Source organism: Bufo bufo, chromosome 8 (assembly GCF_905171765.1).
Source record: "Bufo bufo chromosome 8, aBufBuf1.1, whole genome shotgun sequence".
NCBI lineage: Eukaryota > Metazoa > Chordata > Amphibia > Anura > Bufonidae > Bufo > Bufo bufo.
Genome location: NC_053396.1, coordinates 205,883,503 through 205,911,276, shown reverse-complemented (window position 1 = coordinate 205,911,276; position 27,774 = coordinate 205,883,503). Strand labels below are relative to the sequence as shown.

At 44.2% G+C, this 27,774-nt stretch overlaps 1 protein-coding gene across 3 annotated transcripts in view; it reads left to right on the top strand.

Moving 5' to 3' along the window:
• The window catches only part of SKIV2L (Ski2 like RNA helicase), a 49,252-nt gene extending 22,041 nt beyond the window's left edge, over nt 1–27,211 (top strand). Inside the window, exons 21-31 of one of the 3 annotated variants that reach the window (XM_040405451.1) lie at nt 4,051–4,188; nt 4,547–4,684; nt 5,259–5,363; nt 5,441–5,597; nt 7,109–7,235; nt 7,332–7,542; nt 7,629–7,739; nt 7,842–8,060; nt 23,702–23,842; nt 24,293–24,507; nt 26,667–27,211. In XM_040405451.1, coding sequence (XP_040261385.1) covers nt 4,051–4,188; nt 4,547–4,684; nt 5,259–5,363; nt 5,441–5,597; nt 7,109–7,235; nt 7,332–7,542; nt 7,629–7,739; nt 7,842–8,060; nt 23,702–23,842; nt 24,293–24,493 — 1,548 coding nt within the window. In that variant the 3' untranslated portion in view covers nt 24,494–24,507; nt 26,667–27,211. Of the gene's footprint in view, nt 1–4,050; nt 4,189–4,546; nt 4,685–5,258; nt 5,364–5,440; nt 5,598–7,108; nt 7,236–7,331; nt 7,543–7,628; nt 7,740–7,841; nt 8,061–23,701; nt 23,843–24,292; nt 25,498–26,661 lie in introns of those variants that run through there. The other 2 variants (XM_040405450.1, XM_040405449.1) reach the window with 2 other exon arrangements.
• The last annotated feature ends 563 nt before the right edge of the window (nt 27,212–27,774 follow it).

The following is a 27,774-nucleotide window of genomic DNA, read 5'->3' as shown; positions in this document are numbered from 1 at the left end:
AAGGACTGAATAAATCAGCAATCCCATAGTAGGTGCCAACAATACGAGCGCCATCTGTGGCATCTGGTGTGGTCAATCCTGCCCATTTTATACAGTCTGGTTGGGGTTAAGTAACTCCTATGGAGTATAGAGAGCTGTACTAGTCTATTGGAGCATTCAATGCCTCGGACCATTCTTCAGCGGTGAGATGAGGTATCCGTTCCCTCCATCTAGACTCCACTAGCAAGGGTTTGGAAAGCATTTTAAGGTCCAGAAGGTGAGTACAGTATATAAGGCCGAAATCATGCCCTTTGGACCTTGTGTTTTAAGAACACCACCAATCAACGGGTATTTGGAAATAGCCCTTGTGTTATTGTGAAACTGCACGTGTAAAGCATGTCGCAACTGCAAGAATCTGTAAAAATGGGACCTTAGGACTCCTGCCTCCTCTTGAAGCTGGGTAAATGAAAACAAGATTCCATTACCGTACGAATCCCTCGGGGTGAGTATGCCGTCATTTTCCCAAACAGTTCTCCCCTCGCCCTGCCTTAAATGTGGAAACACAGGATTGTCCCATAGTGTAACCGCATCAGGAAGGTCGTGATATTGTTGCCGTTTCGCGGCCTTCCATACCTGATGTGCCAGTCTATGAGCCGGTAAAACTCGACCGGAAACTGGCTGAAGATTTTCTAGGACAGGCCATAGGGTGGAAAGCCGCAAATAGAGTTGCAAATAAAATTCTGAATTAGGAAGGGCAGACTGAGGGACCCACGCGGACAAGAATCGCAATTGACCTGATAGAAAAAATACAAAAATAGGTCAGGCAGAGCTGCCCCCCCCCTGCTGCCAACTCTTCTGTAAAGTAGTCAAGGCCAATTTCCTCCTTTCTTTACCCCACACAAAAGCTGCCATAATAGAATGCAACCGGTCAAAAAAACCTCTCGGAATTGGGGTGCAGGCATGTTCCAGCAAATATAGTGCTTTGGGCAAGAGGACCATCTTGATCAGGTTTAATCTACCCATAATGGATAGAGGAAGGGTAACCCAGGCCTTGAACTTGTCCGTAGCATAAGATATAATGGGGGTGATATTTAGTTGATGGGATAAGGTAATAATGAAACCTAAGTACTTAGTGATCCACTACCAGCAAGTTATGATACATGGAAGGCCAGTTCGGAGACCATGAGGGCAGACTTAGACCAATTAATTCGCATACCTGAATAATGGCCAAAGAGGTCAATGAGTTCAATCTCCCTCGGTAAGGACACCTCTACCTCATCCATATATAATATTAGGTCGTCCGCATATAATCCCAATCTGTCCTCCCTACCCCCCCACAGAAATTCCTTTGAAAATGACATCCTGACAGACTCTAAGGGCAAGGTGTTCTATGGCCACTTCGAATAACAGGGGTGATAAGGGGCACCCCTGTCTGGTTCCACAATGTAGTTGGAAGGTAGCTGACAGGGAGCCTGTAGGTCTTTGGTACAGTACCTGGATCCACTTAATAAAAATCGGACCAAAACTTTCCAAGACCTGCAACAAAAATGGCCACTCAACGGAATCAAACGCCTTGGCCGTGTCTAACGCGTTCAAGCCCCACTGTTTATTTGCTGCATAGCCAAGTTGCGAGATAATCTGGGCCCTTCTAATATTACCGGAGGTAGACCGACCCGGAATGAAGCCGGATTGGTCCTTTTTGCCACCACAATTCCACCGAGCTTTTAACAGCTGCCACTCTGGACGACAGGGGCCTGGCGAGGTCTTCTAGTTCGGATACTCTCTCTTCCGTGTGCCGTACCCGCTCCCTCAACTGCTGCACATCGTGACGCAGGAGACCGAGGTCTACTCTGACCTCCTCTATCTTGCCTGTGAGGGACGATTGGCACCCCATTATAGCCGCCATCAGCTGGCTGTGGGAGGATTGCAAGGTAAGTTCAGGCTCCCCTTCGGCCTCAGCATGCGATTGGCGCGCGGACTGACCTCTGGTTTGCGGTGCACGTGGGGAAGAGGAGGAGGAGGAGGCGGCGGCGCCATGTTGGGTCTCTTGCCGGGCAAACTCTTTGAGACGGTCAGCCGCCTGTTGTGCCTTGCTAGGGCTCATTATGTGAAGTACGGCTGCCGGAAGCACTTGGACGCTGCTGTGTTGGTAGATAGCTTGGGTGTGCTCTCCCCATTTTTTGCAAAAACAATGCAAACCAAAAATACAGTCATGTGCATGAGCACTGTGAATGTACAGCATTGGGATGGTGCATGCACAGGAGCCGCGTCCTCCCAACAGGTGTCAGCTGGAACAGCCGGAGTTATGGTTATCTAAGTGGTTAGACTGAGGGATGTCACCCCATCAGCACCCCCATGATGCAGTCTCAGGACGCTAATGGGTTACCATGTTCACCGCAGTCCTCTAGGTCTGCCATCTGTGTGCGCCTATCAGGCTCTGACAGGTTTACGATATAGAATAAATTATAGTGAGCACTCAATATCTGTTGCTATATATCAGGACCAATATATTACAACTCATTTATTAAATCATAAAATTATGCATACAGTAAAATAGAGATGGACAGTATATAAAATATAAGATATAAGTAAATCGGTCTATTATAAATATAAAATATCGCAGTATTGTTGTATAATAATATCTGCTGTATATCACTAAAAGCAATTAAAAGTTAGCATGTATCCTTATAAACACTGAAACTAACGTACAGAGTCTCAATTGTATATCGCGTTATTGAGGAGGATAGTTCAAAGTCTTGTGCGGTATATCCTACTGAGAAAGAGGTCAGAGACCTCGAAACGCGTATAGCGGATGGGACCCTTATAGTGGACAAGACACCTTAACATACCGGAGCTGATCAGCACGCGCAGTTACGGACATAACCGCATATACGGTGATTGAGATTACCCCTGACTCACCATAAGGAGCCTTGAACCAACTAACAGGCAAAGATTTTCCCGGCGCCCTGATTACGTGAAGTGCCGGCAAAAGCGCAGGACGCCAGCTACACGTGGGACGCATGGCAGCTATCTGGGAGCAGGTCTCTTAAAGTACCGTAACGACACCGCGGATACTGAGCATCGGGATATCCCATATTGCTAAAAGGAAACCGGGTGAGTGCACTGACCTGTGGTGGGACGCCACCACGGACAGTTTTATACACAAGCCGGACTTCAAATAGTGAGTACTACTGAATATACACTCACAGATATACCGCACAAGACTTTGAACTATCCTCCTCAATAACGCGATATACAATTGAGACTCTGTACGTTAGTTTCAGTGTTTATAAGGATACATGCTAACTTTTAATTGCTTTTAGTGATATACAGCAGATATTATTATACAACAATACTGCAATATTTTATATTTATAATAGACCGATTTACTTATATCTTATATTTTATATACTGTCCATCTCTATTTTACTGTAGGCATAATTTTATGATTTAATAAATGAGTTGTAATATATTGGTCCTGATATATAGCAACAGATATTGAGTGCTCACTATAATTTATTCTATATCGTTACAATTTCTTGTGTGGTTAGGGTGAACCACATCTTAGTTAGAGCACCTACCCTGGTAATCAGAAGGGTGAGCCACTATATACCTATATTTCTGACAGGTTTACACCTATGGGCAATATTACCCTGCAATACAAAAGTATTGCAAAAAGTGAATATGAAACTACCGTAAATAGTGTTGTCAGCTTGTCCTGCAAAAAAAAAAAAAAAAAAAGCCGCAAACAGCTGTCGACAGAAAATTTAAAAAAAGCTATGGTCCTAGAGGTGTGGGTCCTATCTCGAGTGTGCTTACTCGGCTACTTTCTGAACTCCCATAGAAGTAAATACAGCTGCCTCTCTATCCACAGCAGCAGTCTGATGGGGTCGGGGGACCCCCGGTCTCGAGATAGATGCCAGTTCCAGATAAGTATGGCATATCCTGGGGATATCCTATACCTGCCCACTTGGGATTTACCCATTGAGGGCTTAAGCCTATTGTGTCTTTCCCAACAGAACAGTTTTCACCCCCTCCTTCTAATTTTTTTTATTCTCTCCTCCTGTCCAGGGGAAGCCCACGCAGCTGCAGTCCCAGTTCCGTCTCACGTACTCCATGATCCTGAACCTCCTCCGCGTTGAGGCTTTGAGAGTAGAGGATATGATGAAGAGGAGTTTTGCCGAAGCTCGAACCCAAAAAGATAGCAAGGTGAGCTCTTCTGGTGGTCTGCATCGGGCCCCCTGCTGTGTGGATGTGTGAACTGGTTATATATACGGTAAACTTTGGTCTGGGAAAATAGTCCCATGCCGGATTACCATGTGAAATATCTTGTGCATCTGGGTAGCAGCCTTCTGTCTGGCATTACCCAAACAACCCATTGATTTCAGTGGACACGGTGTAATGCCTCATTTCTCCCTGTGGTGGCGCTGCAGGGAATTTGAAGACTGTAAAACAGATTTTCTCGCAGATTACAGCTTTGTGATCAACTTATTGTCGAGACACCCTTCTAATAAGTAGGGATTGTCCACAACGGAGTACCCCTTTAGTAACCGTGTTTATTTTACAGGCCCATGAAGAGCGAATAAAAGTTCTCACCAAGACTTTGGGCGACATGGGGGAAATTGAATGCATCGGGGACCTTGCAGACCTTTATGACTATTTTGTGACAGTGCAAGAACTCATCTGCACCAGGGAGATGCTGCAGGTAATATGTCTTGTGGCATCCTGAATATCCATGTACTCTGGTGGACACTATGACACCGTACATAATCCTGTATTAGATAGTGATATCGATGAATGATCCACGAGGACCCCACCAATCACAAAAACAAAAGCGCAGACCCCCTTGTTTATCCAGTCACAGCACCATACGCAAGGGTGTGGTTATGGCTGGTACTGCAGCTCTGCCACATCAATGTGAACGAGCTTATCTGATTAGGCACAGTCGCACCCATTCGTACTTTGGCCAGAGAGACAATGAAGGGCCCCGTCATTCTACTGACTCCCAGGGGCCCCTATGATCGTACATATTCATCTCCATCATCTTATGATCATTCTAAGCATCTGCACAAGTCCCACAAAATAGACTTTCCTGCCTTCTATAAACCTACTGATTGGTAGCAAACATTTAGTATGGAGAGGGTATCATGGTCCGCCCCCGTCAGGTCCTGATCTAGGCATAACGCAATATGTCATTGTTGCCCAGAGGATTCCTTTCAGAAGATATCTTGAAGATCTTATGCACACACTATCCTATGTTCCATAAATGTCTCATCCAGAAAAAGGTGGTCGAATCCATGAATGGCATGAAGTGTCTAAGTGTGGGACGGATCATCATAATCAGTACCGAGTATCACCCTTGGGTGCCTGGAGTGATCCTGCAGGTAGGATTAAAGCCAGAGCTCACTATAGACCTAGGGACTTGTCTAGAGTTCTGCAGTCGTTGTCTTCTGTCCTTCAGGTGTCTTCAGATGCCACCAATAGGGCCTACACCACACTGGTGCTGTGTGAGAAGAAGCAAGGTGATAAAATGGCCTCTACCGAACGAGGGGAGAAGGAGAGCAAGACGGTTCCATGTCCAGATGATCTTTTAATGGGCAAAGTCTTCCGACCTGAGGGTAAGAAGAAGTGAAAGTCTATGAAAAGTGTGGACAATATGGGGCACGTTTATTAAGACCGGCGTTTAAAGCCCTAAACTGGCAATGGATCCACCAGAGTTATGAAGAGGCGCCGGCCTCTCCATAACTTTGGCACTTCCAGCGCCAGTTATGAATGTAAGACAGGTTCCATTCACATATCCGCAAGTGTTTTTGCGGTCCGCAAATTGCACATGGCCGGCACTAGGATAGAAATGCCTATTCTTTTCCGTGGCTGCGGACAACAATTGGACATGCTCTATCTTTTTTGCAGGGCCACGGAACTACGGATGCGGACAGCACACAGTGTTTTGTCAGCATCGTTTGCGGCCCCATTGAAATGAATGGGTCCGCACCCGTTCTGCAAAGTTGCAGAACGGATGCGATCCATTCATGTGGACGTGTGAATGGACCCTTAGACCTTTTTATACGCCTGTCTCATTCACCATTTTTTACACCTGTGTGATCATAGTGGGGCAACTAAATATTTCAGCATAGTAAATGACCCTTTGACCTTTGTATTTTTGTGGCCTTCCTGAAGTTCTGACAAATCGTGAACCCGCTCCTTGGGGTACTTTCACACTAGCGTTATTCTTTTACGGTATTGAAATCCGGTAAAAGGTCTCAATACCGGAAAAAAAAACTTCTGTTTTTGTCCCAATGCATTCTGAATGGAAAGCAGTTCGTTCAGTGTGCATCAGGACGTCTTCTGTTCCGTCCCTTGTACGGTATTTGACCGGACAAAATACCGCAGCATGCTGCAGTATTCTTTCCGGCCAAAATCCCGGAACAATACCACACTTGCCGGATCCGGCATTAATTTCCATAGAGATGTATTAATGCCGGATCCGGTACCAAGCGTTCCGGAAATTGCCACGTCGCCGGATCTGGTTTTCCAGTCTGCGCATGCGCCGGAATATAGGAGGAGCTGGTTTCGCTTTTGATCTTTGAAAAAGTTTAAATACCGGATCCGTCTCATCCAGAATAACTGATCCGGTATTTACATTTTTTTCAAAGATCAAAAGCAAAACCAGCTCCTCCTATATCCCGGCGCATACGCAGACCGTAAAACCAGATCCGGCGACATGGCAATTTCCGGAAAGCCTTGTACCAGATTCGGCATTAATACATTAAGAAGATCCGGCAAGTGTGGTATTGTTCCGGGATTTTGGCCGGAAAGAATACGGTCAAATACTGTACAAGGGAAAAAAACGGTCCGAAAAAAAAGGATATCAGTTTGCATACTGCCTGCCGGATTCTAACAACGCTAGTGTGAAAGTAGCCTAAGGCTACTTTCACACTTGTGTTCAGAGCGGATCCGTCTGGTGTCTGCACAGACGGATCCGCTCCTATAATGCAGACATTTGCAGAGCCTTCAAACGGAACTCACAAGCGGAACCCCGAACGCTAGTGTGAAAGTAGCCTTAGTTGTATGATTGCTTGAATATTATGTATATTAAAAGAGCGTTAACTTTATGCCCCTCCCACTCTAGGACCATGTGACTGCAAGCTTCTGAAACTCCGCCCCTCAGAAATTCTCACGATAACTATTAAGACTTTAAGGGTTCAAGCCGACAAAGTTTTGGCTGATGTCACCAGGAGCCAAACCCCTCGCTTCAGGTAACTGACCCCAGAGTCACCATCCCACACACGTCTACAATTCTAGAAACTTTCCTCCATTTTATTGGCCAACATCACATTTTCATACATTACCAGAAATGACCCTCCGGGCCCTGCAGTGTCGGGTGTGACGCAGGAGCTGTCTCGACTGGCGGACCTGCCCCCTGGAGCACTAACGCCACTGTGTCCTGTAAATGATCTGCAGTTAAAGGAGCTGGAGGTGGTGGAGGCCGTCACCAGAATTAAGAGACTGGAAGGAGCCTTGAGAGAATTCAGCTGCCCCAACAGCCCTCGTTTTACGTCCCAGGTGATGTCATCATTGACACTTACACAATATCGTCTCCCCCGTGGTTATTTTGTTCTCATGACTCCATCCATTTTGTCTTTTTTTAGTATCTCCGTCTGGAGCAGCGATCACAGGTTATGGATGAGCTAGATCGTCTCCGCTTTCTGACTTCTGACCAATCATTGAGCCTCTTGCCCGAGTACCAGCAAAGAATCAATGTAAGTGAAAGGAGATGGGTGTAAAGGGTTGAGCAGGTCCTGTCCTCTGCAGAACATGCAAGTAACTCTTTGCTCGTTCTCTCTTTCCTCCTATGATGCCAGGTCTTGCGCACCTTACATTACATAGATGATGGCGGAGCGGTGCAGCTGAAGGGACGCGTGGCTTGTGAGGTTAGCAGTCATGAACTGTTGGTTACTGAACTGGTACTGGATGGGGCACTGTCATCACTCAACCCTGAGGAGATTGCTGCTCTGCTCTCCTGCCTTGTCTTCCAGCATAAAACACAGTGTGAACCGCGACTGACAGACACACTTAAAGAGGTAAGACCAAAAATGACAAATACAATAGTGCTCCATGACTGGATGGTAGTTAAGGAAAGTCATTATCTCTGTCATCCTTTAATGATTGCATCAATTTCTACAAATGTTTTGCACTTCCAGACACTGATTGCTGATGCTACCTCTGTGTACAAGAACATAACTACTATAAAACCGCTCCTATACAAGAATATAACTACTCTAATACTGCCTCCTATGTACAAGAATATAACTACTATAATACTGCTTCCTATGTACAAGAATATAACTACTATAATACTGCTCCTATGTACAAGAATATAACTACTATAATACTGCCTCCTATGTACATGAATATAACTACTATAATACTGCTCCTATGTACAGGAATATAACTACTATAATACTGCTCCTATGTACAAGAATATAACTACTATAATACTGCCCCTATGTACAAGAATATAACTACTATAATACTGCTTCCTATGTACAAGAATATAACTACTATAATACTGCTCCTATGTACAAGAATATAACTACTATAATACTGCCTCCTATGTACAAGAATATAACTACTATAATACTGCCTCCTATGTACAAGAATATAACTACTATAATACTGCTCCTATGTACAAGAATATAACTACTATAATACTGCTCCTATGTACAAGAATAGAACTACTATAATACTGCCTCCTATGTACAAGAATATAACTACTATAATACTGCCTCCTATGTACAAGAATATAACTACTATAATACTGCTCCTATGTACAGGAATAGAACTACTATAATACTGCCTCCTATGTACAAGAATATAACTACTATAATACTTCTCCTATGTACAGGAATATAACTACTATAATACTGCTCCTATGTACAGGAATAGAACTACTATAATACTGCCTCCTATGTACAATAATATAACTACTATAATACTGCCTCCTATGTACAAGAATATAACTACTATAATACTGCTCCTATGTACAGGAATAGAACTACTATAATACTGCTCCTATGTACAGGAATAGAACTACTATAATACTGCTCCTATGTACAAGAATATAACTACTATAATACTGCTCCCATGTACAAGAATAGAACTACTATAATACTGCTCCCATGTACAAGAATAGAACTACTATAATACTGCTCCCATGTACAAGAATAGAACTACTATAATACTGCTCCCATGTACAAGAATAGAACTACTATAATACTGCTCCCATGTACAAGAATAGAACTACTATAATACTGCCTCCTATGTACAAGAATAGAACTACTATAATACTGCCTCCTATGTACAAGAATATAACTACTATAATACTGCCTCCTATGTACAAGAATATAACTCCTATAATACTGCCTCCTATGTACAAGAATATAACTACTATAATACTGCTCCTATGTACAAGAATAGATCTACTATAATACTGCATTCTATGTACAAGAATAGAACTACAATAATACTGCTCCTATGTACAAGAATATAACTACTATAATACTACTCCTATGTACAAGAATATAACTACTATAATACTGCCTCCTAATGTACAAGAATATAACTACTATGGGTTGAGCCTGACTGCCTACCGAGTCAGATGTATGTGAGAGCTCCTCTCCTTGTGTCCCTGCAAACTGGTAAATTTCGCTACCAGACAAAGAATGGGAAAAACTGGAAGCTGTATTCCCAGAGACAAGCTAGAACCTCCTAAGCAAGTCCGAGGAGCTCAGGACATGGAGAAGTATCTTAACCACTTCAGCCCCCATAGCTTAAACACCCTGAAAGACCAGGCCACTTTTTACACTTCTGACGTACCCTACTTTCACCGTTTATTGCTCGGTCATGCAACTTACCACCCAAATGAATTTTACCTCCTTTTCTTCTCACTAATAGAGCTTTCATTTGGTGGTATTTCATTGCTGCTGACATTTTTACTTTTTTTGTTATTAATCGAAATTTAATGATTTTTTTGCAAAAAAATGACATTTTTCACTTTCAGTTGTAAAATTTTGCAAAAAAAACGACATCCATATATAAATTTTGCTCTAAATTTATTGTTCTACATGTCTTTGATAAAAAAAAAAATGTTTGGGTAAAAAAAAATGGTTTGGGTAAAAGTTATAGCGTTTACAAACTATGGTACAAAAATGTGAATTTCCGCTTTTTGAAGCAGCTCTGACTTTCTGAGCACCTGTCATGTTTCCTGAGGTTCTACAATGCCCAGACAGTACAAACACCCCACAAATGACCCCATTTTGGAAAGTAGACACCCTAAGGTATTCGCTGATGGGCATAGTGAGTTCATAGAACTTTTTATTTTTTGTCCCAAGTTAGTGGAAAATGATTATTATTATTATTTTTTTTTTTTTCTTACAAAGTCTCATATTCCACTAACTTGTGACAAAAAATAAAAACTTCTATGAACTCACTATGCCCATCAGCGAATACCTTGGGGTGTCTTCTTTCCAAAATGGGGTCACTTGTGGGGTAGTTATACTGCCCTGGCATTCTAGGGGCCCAAATGTGTGGTAAGTTGTTTGAAATCAAAATCTGTAAAAATTGACCGGTGAAATCCGAAAGGTGCTCTTTGGAATGTGGGCCCCTTTGCCCACCTAGGCTGCAAAAAAGTGCCACACATGTGGTATCGCCGTATTCAGGAGAAGTTGGGGAATGTGTTTTGGGGTGTCATTTTACATATACCCATGCTGGGTGAGATAAATATCTTGGTCAAATGCCAACTTTGTATAAAAAAATGGGAAAAGTTGTCTTTTGCCAAGATATTTCTCTCACCCAGCATGGGTATATGTAAAATGACACCCCAAAACACATTCCCCAACTTCTCCTGAGTACGGAGATACCACATGTGTGACACTTTTTTGCAGCCTAGGTGGGCAAAGGGGCCCATATTCCAAAGAGCACCTTTCAGATTTCACCGGTCATTTTTTACACATTTTGATTTCAAACTTCTTACCACACATTTGGGCCCCTAGAATGCCAGGGCAGTATAACTACCCCTCAAGTGACCCCATTTTGGAAAGATGACACCCCCAGGTATTTCGTGATGGGCATAGTAAGTTCATGGAAGTTTTTATTTTTTGTCACAAGTTAGTGGAATATGAGACTTTGTAAAGGAAAATTAATAAATAAATAAAAATAAAAATTTTACGCTAACTTGTGACAAAAAATATAAAATTCTAGGAACTCGCCATGCCCCTCACGGAATACCTTGGGGTGTCTTCTTTCCAAAATGGGGTCACTTGTGGGGTAGTTATACTGCCCTGGCATTTTCCAGGGGCCCTAATGTGTTGTAAGTAGGTAAATGCCCTGTGAAATCCTAAAGGTGCTCTTTGGAATGTGGGCCCCTTTGCCCACCTAGGCTGCAAAAAAGTGTCACATGTGGTATCGCCGTATTCAGGAGAAGTTGGGCAATGTGTTTTGGGGTGTCTTTTTACATATACTCATGCTGGGTGAGAGAAATATCTCGGCAAAAGACAACTTTTCCCATTTTTTTATACAAAGTTGGCATTTGACCAAGATATTTATCTCACCCAGCATGGGTATATGTAAAATGACACCCAAAACACATTGCCCAACTTCTCCTGAGTACGGCGATACCAGATGTGTGACACTTTTTTGCAGCCTAGATGCGCAAAGGGGCCCACATTCCTTTTATGAGGGCATTTTTAGACATTTGGATCCCAGACTTCTTCTCACGCTTTAGGGCCCCTAAAATGCCAGGGCAGTATAAATACCCCACATGTGACCCCATTTTGGAAAGAAGACACCCCAAGGTATTCAATGAGGGGCATGGCGAGTTCATAGAAATTTTTTTTTTTTTGGCACAAGTTAGCGGAAATAGATTTTATTTATTTTTTTCTCACAAAGTCTCCCTTTCCGCTAACTTGGGACAAAAATTTAAATCTTTCATGGACTCAATATGCCCCTCACGGAATACCTGGGGGTGTCTTCTTTCCGAAATGGGGTCACATGTGGGGTATTTATACTGCCCTGGCATTTTAGGGGCCCTAAAGCGTGAGAAGAAGTCTGGAATATAAATGTCTAAAAATTTTTACGTATTTGGATACCGTGAGGGGTATGGGGAGTTCATGTGAGATTTAATTTTTTGACACAAGTTAGTGGAATATGAGACTTTGTAAGAAAAAAATAATAATTTCTGCTAACTTGGGCCAAAAAAATGTCTGAATGGAGCCTTACAGAGGGGTGATCAATGACGGGGGGGTGATCAGAAACATAGAAACATAGAATGTGTCGGCAGATAAGAACCATTTGGCCCATCTAGTCTGCCCAATATACTGAATACTATGGATAGCCCCCGGCCCTATCTTATATGAAGGATGGCCTTATGCCTATCCCATGCATGCTTAAACCCCTTCACTGTATTTGCAGCTACCACTTCTGCAGGAAGGCTATTCCATGCATCCACTACTCTCTCAGTAAAGTAATACTTCCTTATATTACTTTTAAACCTTTGCCCCTCTAATTTAAAACTGTGTCCTCTTGTGGTAGTTTTTCTTCTTTTAAATATGCTCTCTTCCTTTACCGAGTTGATTCCCTTTATGTATTTAAAAGTTTCTATCATATCCCCTCTGTCTCTTCTTTCTTCCAAGCTATACATGTTAAGGTCCTTTAACCTTTCCTGGTAAGTTTTATCCTGCAATCCATGTACTAGTTTAGTAGCTCTTCTCTGAACTCTCTCTAGAGTATCTATATCCTTCTGGAGATATGGCCTCCAGTACTGCGCACAATACTCCAAGTGAGGTCTCACCAGTGTTCTGTACAGCGGCATAAGCACTTCACTCTTTCTACTGCTTATACCTCTCCCTATACATCCAAGCATTCTGCTGGCATTTCGTGCTGCTCTATTACATTGTCTTCCCACCATTAAGTCTTCTGAAATAATTACTCCTAAATCCCTTTCCTCAGATACTGAGGTCAGGACTGTGTCAAATATTCTATATTCTGCCCTTGGGTTTTTACGCCCCAGGTGCATTATCTTGCACTTATCCACATTAAATTTCAGTTTCCAGAGTTCTGACCATTCTTCTAGTTTTCCTAAATCCTTTTCCATTTGGCGTTTCCCTCCAGGAACATCAACCCTGTTACATATCTTTGTGTCATCAGCAAAAAGACAAACCTTACCAGCGAGGCCTTTTGCAATATCACTTATGAAGATATTAAACAAAATCGGTCCCAGTACAGATCCCTGTGGAACCCCACTGGTAACATTACCTTGTTTTGAATGTTCTCCATTGACTACAACCCTCTGTTGTCTGTCACTCAGCCACTGCCTAATCCACTCAACAATATGGGAGTCCATGCTCAATGACTGCAGTTTATTGATAAGTCTTCTATGTGGGACAGTGTCAAAAGCCTTACTAAAATCTAGATATGCGATGTCTACTGCACCTCCACCGTCTATTATTTTATTCACCCAGTCAAAAAAATCTATAAGATTTGTTTGACATGATCTCCCTGAAGTAAACCCATGTTGTTTTTCATCTTGCAATCCATGGGATTTTAGATGTTCCACAATCCTATCCTTTAATAGGGTTTCCATTAATTTGCCTACTATTGATGTCAGACTCACTGGTCTATAGTTGCTCGATTCCTCCCTACTACCTTTCTTGTGAATGGGCACGACATTTGCCAATTTCCAATCTTCCGGGACGACTCCTGTTACTAATGATTGGTTAAATAAATCTGTTAACGGTTTTGCCAGCTCACCACTAAGCTCTTTTAATAATTTTGGGTGTATCTCATCAGGCCCCTGTGACTTATCTGTCTTCACCTTAGACAGCAAACTTAGAACATCTTCCTCTGTAAAGATACATGCATCAAACGATTTAATAGTCATTCTTTCTAGTGGAGGTCCTTCTCCTTTTTCTTTTGTAAAAACTGAACAGAAGTATTCATTAAGGCAGTCGGCTAGCCCTTTATTCTCTTCTACATACCTTCCGTCCTTTGTTTTTAATTTAGTTATTCCTTGTTTTAATTTCCTTTTTTCATTTATATATCTGAAGAATGTCTTATCCCCTTTTTTCATAGACTGAGCTAGTTTTTCTTCTGCCTGCGCTTTAGAAGTTCTTATAACTTGCTTGGCCTCTCTCTGCCTAATCTTGTAGATTTCCTTATCTTCATTGCTCTGGGTTTTTTTATAATTACAAAATGCTAGCTTTTTATTTTTAATGATTTGGGCCACTTCTGCTGAGTACCACATTGGTCTCCTCCTTTTTTTGCTTTTACTGACGAGTCTAATGCAATTTTCTGTTGCCTTCAATAATGCACCTTTTAAGTAGTCCCATTTCTCCTGGACTCCATGTAATCCGTTCCAGTCTGATAAGGACTCATTTATGACTAATTTCATTTTTGAAAAGTCTGTTTTTCTAAAATCTAAAACTTTTGTTTTTGTGTGGTGGGACTCTTTCACAGTTCTTATATTAAACCACACTGACTGGTGATCACTAGATCCCAAGGTTTCGCCTACAATGACATCAGGGAGTCTATATGGGGTGATCACCCCCCTGTCATTGATCACCCCCCTATAAGGCTCCATTCAGATGTCCGTATGTGTTTTGCGGATCCGATCCATGTATCTGTGGATCCGTAAAAATCATACGGACATCTGAATGCAGCCTGACAGGGGGGGTGATCAATGACAGGGGGGGTGATCAATGACAGGGGGGGTGATCAATGACAGGGGGGTGATCAGGGAGTCTATATGGGGTGATCACCCCCCCGAAAGGCTCCAGGGAGACGCCTGTATGTGTTTTGCGGATCCGATCCATCTATCAGTGGATCCGTAAAAATCATGCGGACATCTGAATGGAGCTTTACAGGGGGGTGATCAATGACAGGGGGGTGATCAGGGAGTCTATATGGGGTGATCACCACAGTCATTGATCACGCCCCTGTAATGCTCCATTCAGACGTCCGTATGCGTTTTGCGGATCCGATCCATCTATCTGTGGATCCGTAAAAATCATGCGGACATCTGAATGGAGCTTAACAGGGGGATGATCAATGACAGGGGGGTAATCAATGACAGGGGGGTGATCAGGGAGTCTATATGGGGTGATCAAGGATGAATAAGGGGTTAATAAGTGACAGGGGGGGGGTGTAGTGTAGTGGTGCTTGGTGCAACATATTACTGAGCTACCTGTGTCCTCTGGTGGTCGATCCAAACAAAGGGGACCACCAGAGGACCAGGTAGCAGGTATATTAGACGCTGTTATCAAAACAGCGTCTAATATACCTGTTAGGGGTTAAAAAAAAATCACATCTCCAGCCTGCCAGCGAACGATCGCCGCTGGCAGGCTGGAGATCCACTCTCTTACCTTCCGTTCCTGTGAGCGCGCGCGTTCACAGGAAATCTCGCATCTCGCGAGATGACGCATATATGCATGACTGTGCGCAGGGCTGCCACCTCCGGAACGCGATCCTGCGTTAGGCGGTCCGGAGGTGGTTAATAAGAGACCTCTGGCTGCCAGCTCTAACAAGATGAACAGGAGCGGGCGCACGATACAGAAGGAGCTGATGGTGCCTCCTCAGACCAGACAATCCGGCGCCCATCTCACGACCGTTCCTCCAACAAGCTCTATCGTCAGCGATAGCCCCGGTGCTACAAGACCTCACTGAAATTAAGAGTGACATCAAGCACATAGGGCACCGCGTGGAAAAGCTGGAGCATACACAAGCGGCCATTCTCACCTTCGCCCTCACGTTGGGAGATAACAGCGCTGCCTACGCAGAATCATTGGATAACGCTTACGCCCTCATAGAGGACCAAGAAAACCGCAGCAGAAGGAAAAATTTTGGTCTGCGTGGCCTCCCGGAACATATACTCCATGAGGCACTACCGGAGGCGGCAATCGCCACCAGTCTTTTAGGTGCCGACAGGGCAGCAGGGATCGGTATAGAGCGCATCCACAGGTCGCTTAGACCAAAACCGAAAGATAACGAGCTACCAAGAGATGTGGTGTGCGATCTGCTGCTTTATGTGGATACTGCAGCGTTCCTTAAAGCAGCCAGAGAACATAAAGACCCCCTATACGAAGGGGCCAAGATACTCTTATTTCAGAACCTTGCGCCCTCCACACTAAGCAAACGAAGAGCCCTGCGGCCGCTCACAGACCACCTGAGGGCTATTAAAACACCCTACAAATGGCTATTTCCTTTTGGCTTCACTTTTTCATCTGGAGAAAAAAGGTGTACGATTCGGTTGCCTGCGGATCTACCTACATCATGGGAGCTGCTTCAAACTACTCCACTTGACATCCCGTTATGGCTACCCTCAGCAGGACTTGGGGTCCCACTACCAGACCTTCCAGAAGAACAGAGATGGGTTAAGGCCTCGACGAAGAAGACCACCTACAGGCCCTGAGGTTTTAGAATACAATCTCTGGGCACAGCCTTACTTATGGACAGCAACATTACAGGCTGTACAGAAGCGGTCTCGCTGAACCGCCATTAGCGCAACACCCTAATACCACCACGCAAGTATATGTTGCACTGAGATGATCCTGTTCTGTTTGTATTGCTATCTCTGATGACCTTGCGGACCAGGGATCTAACCTCCTGGTGGGCCTCTGCTCTGGAAGGTTATTCACCTTACGGCTAGGTACCATCTTATCATTTACTATTGTTTGCCCGACTTTGCAGGGAGAGTTGGCTTATTTCCATCGATTGCCAATTAACTGCCTTCCCCCCCCAGGCTCTCAACAGGGGTTCACTTGCGCAGACCTGGTGCAAGCGCTATATCTAGGGTTCCCTCGTGCTGCTCGTGCTGCTTCTTGTTTTGTGGGGTGGCACCCTCTGCATGAGATACCTGCTATTTCTATTGATGTTATGTTTTACAGTTCTAACTTTACTGATGTTTATGGTTACACCCGGTTTCCCCGGTCACACACATACATCTATGCTAACATACGCTTTAGAAACATCTTGCGAACACCATGATGTCTTTAATTAAATGTACCTCCTTTAATGTAAGTGGGTTTTAACACCCCACAGAAGCGATCGCCTTCTGAGGAAATCGCGCACAGACATCTGTTTCTTCCAGGAACTGCACTTTAAATCAACACACATGCCCACACTCCAAAAAACATACTTTCAGCATTGGTTTATCAGTGCATTTGATAAAGCTTCTAGGGGTGTTGGCATAGCTATATCTAAACGAGTTCCTTTTAAAACCACTATCACTCAAACCGATCCAGATGGCCGTTATATCTTTGTAAAGGGGACAATGGGCACACAGGTAGTACCCTGGCTAGCCTATATAGCCCTAATGGAGGTCAGGCACAATGGATTGTCACCACTCTAAAAAAGCTTTCCTCTTTTGCGGAAGGCATACGGTTGATTGGGGGTGGGGGGCCTCAATGTTACGCTGAACCCCACTGTAGATGCTTCGGACGGCTCCTCACAGCTGACCCAAGCAGCCTTGGGTCGTACAAATAGCTACCTCTCAAATACCAATCTCATAGACTCCTGGCGATTGCTCTACCCTAATGACCGAGATTATAAATTTTTCTCAGCTCCACACAATACATACAAGAGATTGGACTATGTCCTTATCTCCAGCAGCTGTGTCGATATGGTGGTGCAATCCGCCATTGAACCTATCACGGTCTCGGATCATGCCCCTGTATCAACTTCACTGCAGTTTTCCAGTTTGCCCTCCCAGACTCGGCAGTGGAGACTGAATTAAATGTTACTGGATAAGCAGGAGGACGTCAATGCCCTCAATCCAAAGTTGTCTTGGTTCTTCAAGGATAACACTACAGTTGGCATGCCTCTGACGACCGTATGGGAAACGCATAAAACGGTTATACGGGGGGAACTTATCTCCCTGGGTAGCAGGGTCAAGAAAGATAGACAGAAAATCTTACACTCCCTGCTCAAACAGATAGCTGCGATAGATACCATCCATAAACGATTTAGAGGTCTTAATGCACAAACTGAACTGGCTCACTTACGAAACCAACTGAAGAACCACCTTAACATCTGTCACGCAAAAGCGTATCAGTACTCACAATTCCGCTTCTATTCACATGGGGATAAAGGCACGAAACTGATGTCTTCCCTCATTAAACAGAGAAAGGACTCCATGTACATCTCGGGTATTAATACAAAAAATTGTACCACTCTACATAAAACAGCTGACATTGCCAAAGAGTTCCAAAAATTCTATCAGGATCTATATGGGCTCTCCGATAGAGTGGGAGGGATAAACGGGACTAATGACTCAACGATAGATGACTTCTTATGCCACCTGAAATTACCCCGCCTAGATGATAAAGAAGGAGAATCCTTATTAGCTCCAGCCACTGAGAAAGAGGTCACAAGCATTCTAAACTCTATGCCCCTAGGGAAGAGCCCTGGCCCCGATGGCTTCCCGGTAGGATATTTTAAAAAGTTCTCGAAAACCTTGACCCTTCACCTAACAGCTTGGTGCAACGGACTACTTACAGGCTCCCAATTGCATAAACAATCCCTTGAAGCCACAGTCACAATCCTCCCTAAACCTGGGAAAGATTCTAAACTATGTGGTCGCTATAGGCCAATCTCACTTTTAAACGTAGACATCGGGGTTTGGGCTAAACTGTTGGCCACTCGCCTTGGCGTCTTCCTCCCTAAGCTTATTCACCCTTATCAGGCTAGTTTCGTCCCAGGTAGGGAGGGTAGTCATAATTCCTGCAGACTAATAGCAGCCATACAACTGGCAATAAAGAAACACCTCCCTCTGGTCTTGTTAGGTATAGATGCTGAGAAGACCTTTGACCGGGTGAGTTGGAACTTCATGAAGAAGACATTGCATAAGTTTGGCATCCCAACCCAGTTTCAGGAAGCAATCAGGGTGAATGGCACACTGTCGCCTCCCTTCCCCATAAGGAATGGGACGCGCCAGGGCTGCCCCTTATCCCCTGCCCTTTACATCTTAGTTATGGAGACTCTGCTCCAAGCTATCAGAGATCACCCAGGTATTAAAGGAATTAGAACTACAAATGATTCTACGGAATATATCAATGCAGCTTATGCAGATGACCTACTGGTTATGGTCTCTAACCCGGTCGAGGCCTTCCCGCATCTGTTATCTCTTTTCGAGCAGTATGGTAGGGTATCCAATTTCAAAGTAAACTTTGCAAAATCTGAAGCCATGAATGTCTCAGCTCCACCGAAGTTGACCCCTCTCCTCAGGTCCTGGACACCATTTATCTGGCAGACATCCCACTTATCTTATTTAGGTATTAAGATCCCCTCTAACCTAGATTGACTGTTTCAGCTGAACTATGCATCATTACTAACAGAAGTTCAACAACAACTCCATACATTATGCATTCCATACATCTCATGGATGGGCCGGAAAAACCTATTGAAGGCATTTATTATGCCTAAGATTCTATATGTAATGCAGATGCTGCCTGTCTTTCTCCCCTCCTCCTTCTTTACTCAACTTAGAAGGTTGTTCAGTATATTTCTGTGGGAGGGCGGGGGCGCTATAGAACAGCACACCGCAGACTGATACTGAGGAAAAACCAGGGTGGTTTTGCACTCCCAGATGTCCATCTGTATTATAAAGCCATGGCTACAGGTCCACGTCCCTAACTTCCGTACCCTAGGTGATGGCCTGGAGTTATTCCAGCTCTCTAAGGTGCAGAGAGCTGGGCTATAGGGGCTGAACTCTTCCTCACTACATTCTCATGTTTTACTCAGAGGCACACCCTCGGTTATCAGGCAATTAAACAAAGACCAATACTTGCTCCATGTCCCATCCCCGGCTATGCCAGCAGATCTCACGCCATTCTCAGTCAGACCCAAGACAGAACACGTGTCCTCAGCATGGTATAAATTACAAAATTACACTACGGCTGAATTTCTAGATTGAGCATCAGGAGCTCTTCCGGACCAACATCCACTAAACCGCATTTTAACATCCAGCAATTTTTTAGACTCCATAGAGTTCAATTCTATTAGTAAACCATTGCTGGACAACAGAAAACATAAGGTAGTTTACTGAATCTTGAGACTCCCCCACGTAAGTTAATTTCACTGTTATATCTTGCTCTGAACACTTCAGGTCCCATAGGGATGCCGCAGTATCTGAGGACATGGGCAACCGAATTAAATACGGATTTTACTGAAACAGACATTCTCCACATACATGCACACTCCCACGGCTTCTCGCGGTGTGTTAGGGTACAAGAGCACTCATATAAAGTACTTACACAATGGTACCAAACCCCCAAGCAATTATTTCTGAAAGGGCTAAGCAGCTCAGACCTGTGTTGGAGATGCAAGGAGGCTTCAGGTACACTGACACACATCTTTTGGCCCTGTCTAAAAATTTGCCCATTCTGGGAGAGGATATCAGACATGATCAACACGGTAACGAATACCTCCATTCTACTGTCTCCAGAACTGGTGCTTCTCTAGCTTCCCACGCCCGCCCTGTCCCCCTCTAAAATAAATTTAGCCACTCACCTAATACAGGCGGCGAGGCTACTTATACCACAGAGATGGCTTAGCGAGGACTCCCCCCGACACTTTCCCACTGGATAACCAAGGTGGACCAGATTTGTCTTTTGGGGGCGCTAGCGAGCTGGGAGGCCAGACAGCATGAGAAGCATTTAAAGATATGGAGACCATGGTTATCATTTAGACTCAGCCCTGGAGACCAACTGAAAGCTCCGGTTGAAAGGATTAGAGTGTAAGCCCTACCCCTTGCATTCGGAGTTAATAAAGTCTATAGCATACACCTGACTAGTGGTGCGACTTGCTTTCACTGTATCAATTTGTAATGGATGTCTGTGTGTCCGGGAGGGCCTTGTTCACTAGGGCCTCTTACCTTCCACCTCCTTTTTCCCGTCCCTCACATATCCCTACTTCCCCTTCCTCCCTTCCCTCAAATACCCATTAATTCAGATACACTTTACACTATGTGTCCTTAACCAAGTATAACAACCTTTCTTGGACCAATAGCTTTGTTGTATACGCATCTTATGTTATGGTCAATACATGCATTGGAATATAACACGTTATCTTTGTACACATTCAAATGTCTTTGTACCACAATATGCTTATGTTGTATACACTAACTTGCCTGTTATGCAAATTACAGTAAGGAGATTGATCCTATATGCATCTATTATTTCTGCTCAACAAAAAGAAAATTGACAACAATATAACTACTATAATACTGCTCCTATGTACAGGGATATAACTACTATAATACTGCTCCTATGTACAAGAATATAACTACTATAATACTGCTCCTATGTACAAGAATATAACTACTATAATACTGCCTCCTATGTACAAGAATATAACTACTATAATACTGCTCCTATGTACAAGAATATAACTACTATAATACTGCTCCTATGTACAAGAATATAACTACTATAATACTGCTCCTATGTACAAGAATATAACTACTATAATACTGCTCCTATGTACAAGAATATAACTACTATAATACTGCTCCTATGTACAAGAATATAACTACTATAATACTGCTCCTATGTACAAGAATATAACTACTATAATACTGCCTCCTATGTACAAGAATATAACTACTATAATACTGCTCCTATGTACAAGAATATAACTACTATAATACTGCTCCTATGTACAAGAATATAACTACTATAATACTGCCCCCTATGTACAAGAATATAACTACTATAATACTGCCCCCTATGTACAGGAATATAACTACTATAATACTGATCCTATGTACAGGAATATAACTACTATAATACTGATCCTATGTACAGGAATATAACTACTAAGGCCTGCTCTGATTGGGCACTGTGTCTTACCACAAGAGGGTGTAAAAGTGCTTTCCCTGCTTCCCTATAAAGAGGTTCTCAGAGGTTACTTTTGGGTAGTGTACCTCTTGGTGAGAGATCGTTGACAGGTAGACAAGCCTCTACGATGCACGCAAAGACATTTTGCCCAGTTTACAGACTTTGAGATGGGGAGCATCATTGGACTGAGAGAAGTAGGATTGTCTTTTAGATAAGTTTCATTGCCCATCATCCAGACACAGGTGGCACCTTCAATACATGCCCCTGTCTCTACCCGGAACATTTTCACATGTTTAAATGGGTTTTCCAAGATTTTATTACTGATGACCTATTCCCTTCGGAGCCCGCCGATCAGCTGGTTGAGAAGGCACCGGTGCTCTTGTGAGTGCCGCGGCCTTCTCACTACTTTCCCTAGGCCAAGTGACAACACGTTCATGTTTCACGTGGCCTAGGCGCAGCTCAGCCCCATAGAAGTAAATGGGACTGAGTGCGATACCAAGCACAGCCGTGATCTGCGAGAAGGCCGTGGCTCTCACAGGAGCACCAGTGCCTTCTCAAACAGCTGATCAGCGGGGCTTGTCCAGGGTGTCAGACCCCACCGATCAGGTACTCAATAGGTCATCAGTAGTAAAATCTTGGAAAAACCTCTTTAGCAGAAGGAAATTTGCTGTCACGGCGCCCATTTCTCGTCCTGCCTTTGACAGCCACCATCATTTGCAATGGTGCTATGAATGAGAAACCTGGACTGATATAGAATGGAACCGTATTGTCGTTACCGACGAATCCAGGTTCTGTTTGGGATCTGACTATGGTCGTGTTGGAGAATGGATTACAACACTTCCTTGACTGCCCGAACACCAGATGTATCACCAACCCAGTATTTATGGGACCGGCTGGGATTCCAGCTTCTCCAACCTACAAGTGTGCAGGATCTACAGGCTCACCTACAAGATCATATCTCATCTTGTATCCAGCCTAGAGGCCGTATCTCATCTTGTATCCAGCCTAGAGGCCGTATCTCGTCTTGTATCCAGCCTAGAGGCCGTATCTCGTCTTGTATCCAGCCTAGAGGCCGTATCTCGTCTTGTATCCAGCCTAGAGGCCGTATCTCGTCCTGTATCCAGCCTAGAGGCCGTATCTCGTCCTGTATCCAGCCTAGAGGCCGTATCTCGTCCTGTATCCAGCCTAGAGGCCGTATCTCGTCTTGTATCCAGCCTAGAGGCCGTATCTCGTCTTGTATCCAGCCTAGAGGCCGTATCTCGTCTTGTATCCAGCCTAGAGGCCGTATCTCGTCTTGTATCCAGCCTAGAGGCCGTATCTCGTCTTGTATCCAGCCTAGAGGCCGTATCTCGTCTTGTATCCAGCCTAGAGGCCGTATCTCGTCTTGTATCCAGCCTAGAGGCCGTATCTCGTCTTGTATCCAGCCTAGAGGCCGTATCTCGTCTTGTATCCAGCCTAGAGGCCGTATCTCGTCTTGTATCCAGCCTAGAGGCCGTATCTCGTCTTGTATCCAGGCTAGGGGCCGCTCAGCAGGGTCCTAGAGCCCCTGTTCAATTATGCAGTTCTCCTTTGGCTGTAATATTATAATCACTTCCATATATCATCATCTCCTTTTTGGTTGCCAGTGATTGTATTATAATAATGTCCCGTATGGTAATATAGACCTGAATAAGGTATCTGCTATCTGACTTTTATAAGATCCTCTCCTTGATTCTCCCAAATTGAATCACATGAAATACAAATTTGGTAGAATCAGAGACTTAAGAAAAATTTGAGCCAAATTTCCAAATTTTTGAGTCAATTTGATAATCTCTACCCCCTGTTCTTATCCGCAGGGTGTCAAGAAGGTGCAGGAGTTGGCGGAGCGTTTGGCGCTGACTCAGCGGGAATGCGGCCTGAAGGAGTCGGTAGAAGATTATGTTGCACAGTACAAGTTTGGCCTGACGGAGGTGGTGTACGAATGGGCTCGCGGCATGGTAATAAGCGTCCTTTCTGCTGACTGACAGTTCATCCTAATCATTGTATAATGAAAAGTGCTTCAGATTTCTAATAGACTTTGTGTTCAGTGGCATTTTAAAGATCTCTACTTGCTGTGGGTGAATAGGATCATTCTTATTTAAAGGCGTCCTCCAGGATTTAACTTATCCTCAGGAGAGGTAATTGTTATGAGATTGTCGGGGGTCCAACTCTCAGCACCCCCGCCGATCGTCATTCCACACCCAGCTTATCAAGCACTCCACGGTACATTTACTTGAATGGGTCTGAGCTGCGCTTAGGCCATGTGACCGATGATCGTAACATTACATGGCCTTGGCAGGGGTCCCGAGAGTCACACTCCTGCTGATCTATATACTGAGGATTGGTCATCAATGTGTAAACCCCTTTAATTCTTTACTTCTCACAGCTTTATTTCCCTTCATTTCCAGCCCTTCTCTGAGATCATGACGCTGACTGACATCCAGGAAGGCCTCATTGTGCGCTGCGTCCAGCGGCTGGATGAAGCTTGCCGGGACGTGCGCTCTGCCGCTCGACTGGTCGGAGACGCCACACTCTGCGCCAAGATGGATGCCGCCTCACAGCTCATCAAGAGGGATATAATCTTTGCTGCCAGCCTGTACACACAATGATCTGTTATCACGAGGTTAATACTCAACATTTTATTTGGGGGATCCCTTAAAGGTGTTGTCTGAGTTATGAAGAAAAAATATGTAGCACTGTAAATCTGATGGACAGCAATATATAACTAAGCTAAGAAAGTTTTAGGTAAAAAAAAAAGGGAGTGAATACAAGTGCTTCCCTAAGTGACATGTCTGACTGCTGGGTTACTCATCAGCATGTTGTACGTGTAGGACTACAAGTCCCAGCTGTACAATGACACTGCTGATACACACAGGATCTTCCCCCTACCTGTTATTGTTCAATGCTCTGCAGAACTCCTCTAGTCTGTCAGCTCTGTGTCTTCAGGATGAGGAGCGCAGATCCTGTGTCTCTTCACTGCCTGCAGCTTCTCACCAAAGCCGCTGAAGGGGTAATCTTTCCTGAAGTATCCAGTGGGAGGGAGACACAGGACAGAGAGCAGCAGCTCAGCCAGTGCAGGGGGGCATGGCCAGCACAGTGACGTCTCGTGTACAGACACTTATCTGCTCTCTCAGGCTTGTGCACGAAACATCATCAGAGCAGGGAGAGAGGCTGACATCACAGGTCATGTGACCCTCAGTGAAATCTGAGAACGCAGCAACTGTAGATGCAGTAAGTGCATGGTAAAGCCTTTACATTTGATTAGTTAGAAACATACAAAGAACAAAATAATAACTCAGACAACCCCTTTAATGCTCTCATCTATACAATGTGTGTCCTTAAAGGCCATGTACACCTTCGGATGCAATTTTTTTTTTTTTTAGGATTGCATTTTACTAAAAAAAAAAAAATATTAAATTGGCCTTTATTAAAAAATATTGAGCTGTTCTGTCACCAAAGGTTAACGGTTTTTCTAGCTGTGTGATTGGTACTTTCACTTTTGGTTATCTAATAAACCTCATCTCAAAACTACGGAGATAAACACTTATTTAAGCAGCTCCTGGTCTGATGGAAAAGACTGAAAATCCAAAGGGTGCTACTAGAGCATATAAGCTCTGTACAGAAAAAAAGACTCCATATTTTTAATAATTTTATTTTTGGCTCAAAATGAGTACTGTGCAATAATAAAAATAAAAAAATGCCCCAAAAGGTGTACATAGCCGTTAAAGGAAAACTCCACATGCTGCATCCTAAGTTTACGTAATGTTTAGTCGCTTTGGAACAGGTATGGCCAACCTGCGGCTCTCCAGCTGTTGTAAAACTACAACTTCCACCATGCCCTGCTGTAGGCAGTCTGGGCATGCTGGGAGTTGTAGTTTTGCAGCAGCTGGAGGGTCGCAGGTTGGCCATCCCTTCTTTGGAAATCTGTTTTTCTCCTTTTCATTTTATGCCTAACCCTATGTTTAGAAGTCTGCCGGTTGTCAGAGAGCAGTGCATTGTGGGAGTCCAGAGGACCTGTCCGACAGCTGAGTGGAGTAAAGCGCTGTCTGTTTCCAAGGGCGACCAGTAGAATTTTATCCTCTTAGCGACCAGTGAACGGGTATGCAAGTCAGTGGTCGCTAAGGAATGTATGGAGCTGGCTCGCGGGCTGAACCCACTCCACACACAGCAGATGGCAGCTAATAACCCAAGCTTTTTAACCCCTTAGATGCTGCAGTCAATAGTGTCGGCAGCAGTTGAGCAGTTAGAGAGCTGGACTCCCTCTGTCCTCCAGTTGGCACCCCACAACACAATCATGGGGTGCTGACCGCTTGCTATGGCAGCTGGGGCCCTGCTGAAGGCCCCCATACTTACTATGTTACTGCACCTATTACACCTGGTCTGTGGTGTTTAAGGGGTTAAAAGTAGTTACGTGTATGAAAGAAGATAACAGCGTATAAACATTAAATTAAAAAATTCACCTGTTGAGCTCCCTCCTTCCCCACCAGTCTCTGTTTACTATGGGGCAGCCGATCATGTGATGTCTAATCACATGATTGCTGTGGCCAATTACTGGCCTTGGTGGTATCAGTAAAAAGTTGCTGGTTGTTTAGGAGTTAAGTTTATTACATCATCTGATCCTGTATTATAGCCTAGATCTGCACTCACAATTCTCTGGTTGTCATTGGAAACTGTCAACAGGCTTGTTGTCAGACACACCTCCCATCTCCCATACTGCAGGGGGACAGTGTTTCCTGACCCGTTTTTCTCTTTCCTGATGTATGTCCACGTCGTTAAGGACAGAAGAGGCGACCTATTAAATGACCGGCAGCGTCTACAGCTTCACAATGACCAGACCTCCAGCGCTGTTGCTTCTTTGGTTCAGGGCTGTCGTTTAACCTCTGTGAGGTCTGCCCCATAGGGACAGTACTGGGGAAGGGACCTCACTTCCTCAGTTGGACTGTGGGAAATAGTGGTGCTTACATCTGGTAGAGGTTGTGCGGTAACTGTGTCACGTGTAGACTCCAACGCCCAGGCCGTTACTGCTGTAAAGAACAGTGGTAGAGGAAATAAACCAGTTTATGGTCTAGGTCGGTGCTTTGTGTTTTTGTCCACATGGGAGAATGAATTTACACCAGTGCTGATCAACCAAAGGGTCAAAGATGTCTGTAGGCTGTGTCTGATACTTGCCCCAGTCAAGTGAAGGGAGAGGAACTGGCGTACTAGACACATTTTTGGAATAAACAGATATTGTTTACTAATCTAACCCCTTTAAACGCAACTGGTGCTTTTTGCGCTGTTCTGCTGCATCATAGGCCTTCAGCTCTAGCGGCCTGAGGCTAAAAGGCCAAAGATTCATCCCGGATTTCATCCCCACCTTATGGTTATTGAGGTGCCGCCCTACCTGTCGTTCCAGCCCTGCATATTGGTAGACCAGAGACAGGGCCTAAAAAGATGCCTGTAGGAGGGATGGATTGTGGCAAATTACCACCCCGGTGGGTTATCAATGATTCCTTGTCTTTCCAGGGCTTCATCAAGTTTACATGGCTTCCTAGTTGGTGTAGTTTGCTTCCCCCACCTTGTCTACTATCTTGTAGGGACCAAGAACTTCCTGTTCACGGAGGGCACCAAGATAAGGACTTTGTCCCCAGGATTACAATTCTTGGCTCTTGCAGACGAAAAGTGAACTTTGCTCTGAGACTCTTGCACCATCTTCAGATGTTTCTGACATGACCATAGCTAAGATGGTCTTACATGTGCACCACATGCTCTATTTTCCATGCTCTATGACACTTTCGTTTAGAGAAGACTTTGCCTCCCATGTTCCTTGGCAATATCGAGTAAACCCTGAAGGCGGTGGTCAAAACCAAAGGGGGAAAAACCTTGTAGAAGCTTGTGGCACCTCCCTAAT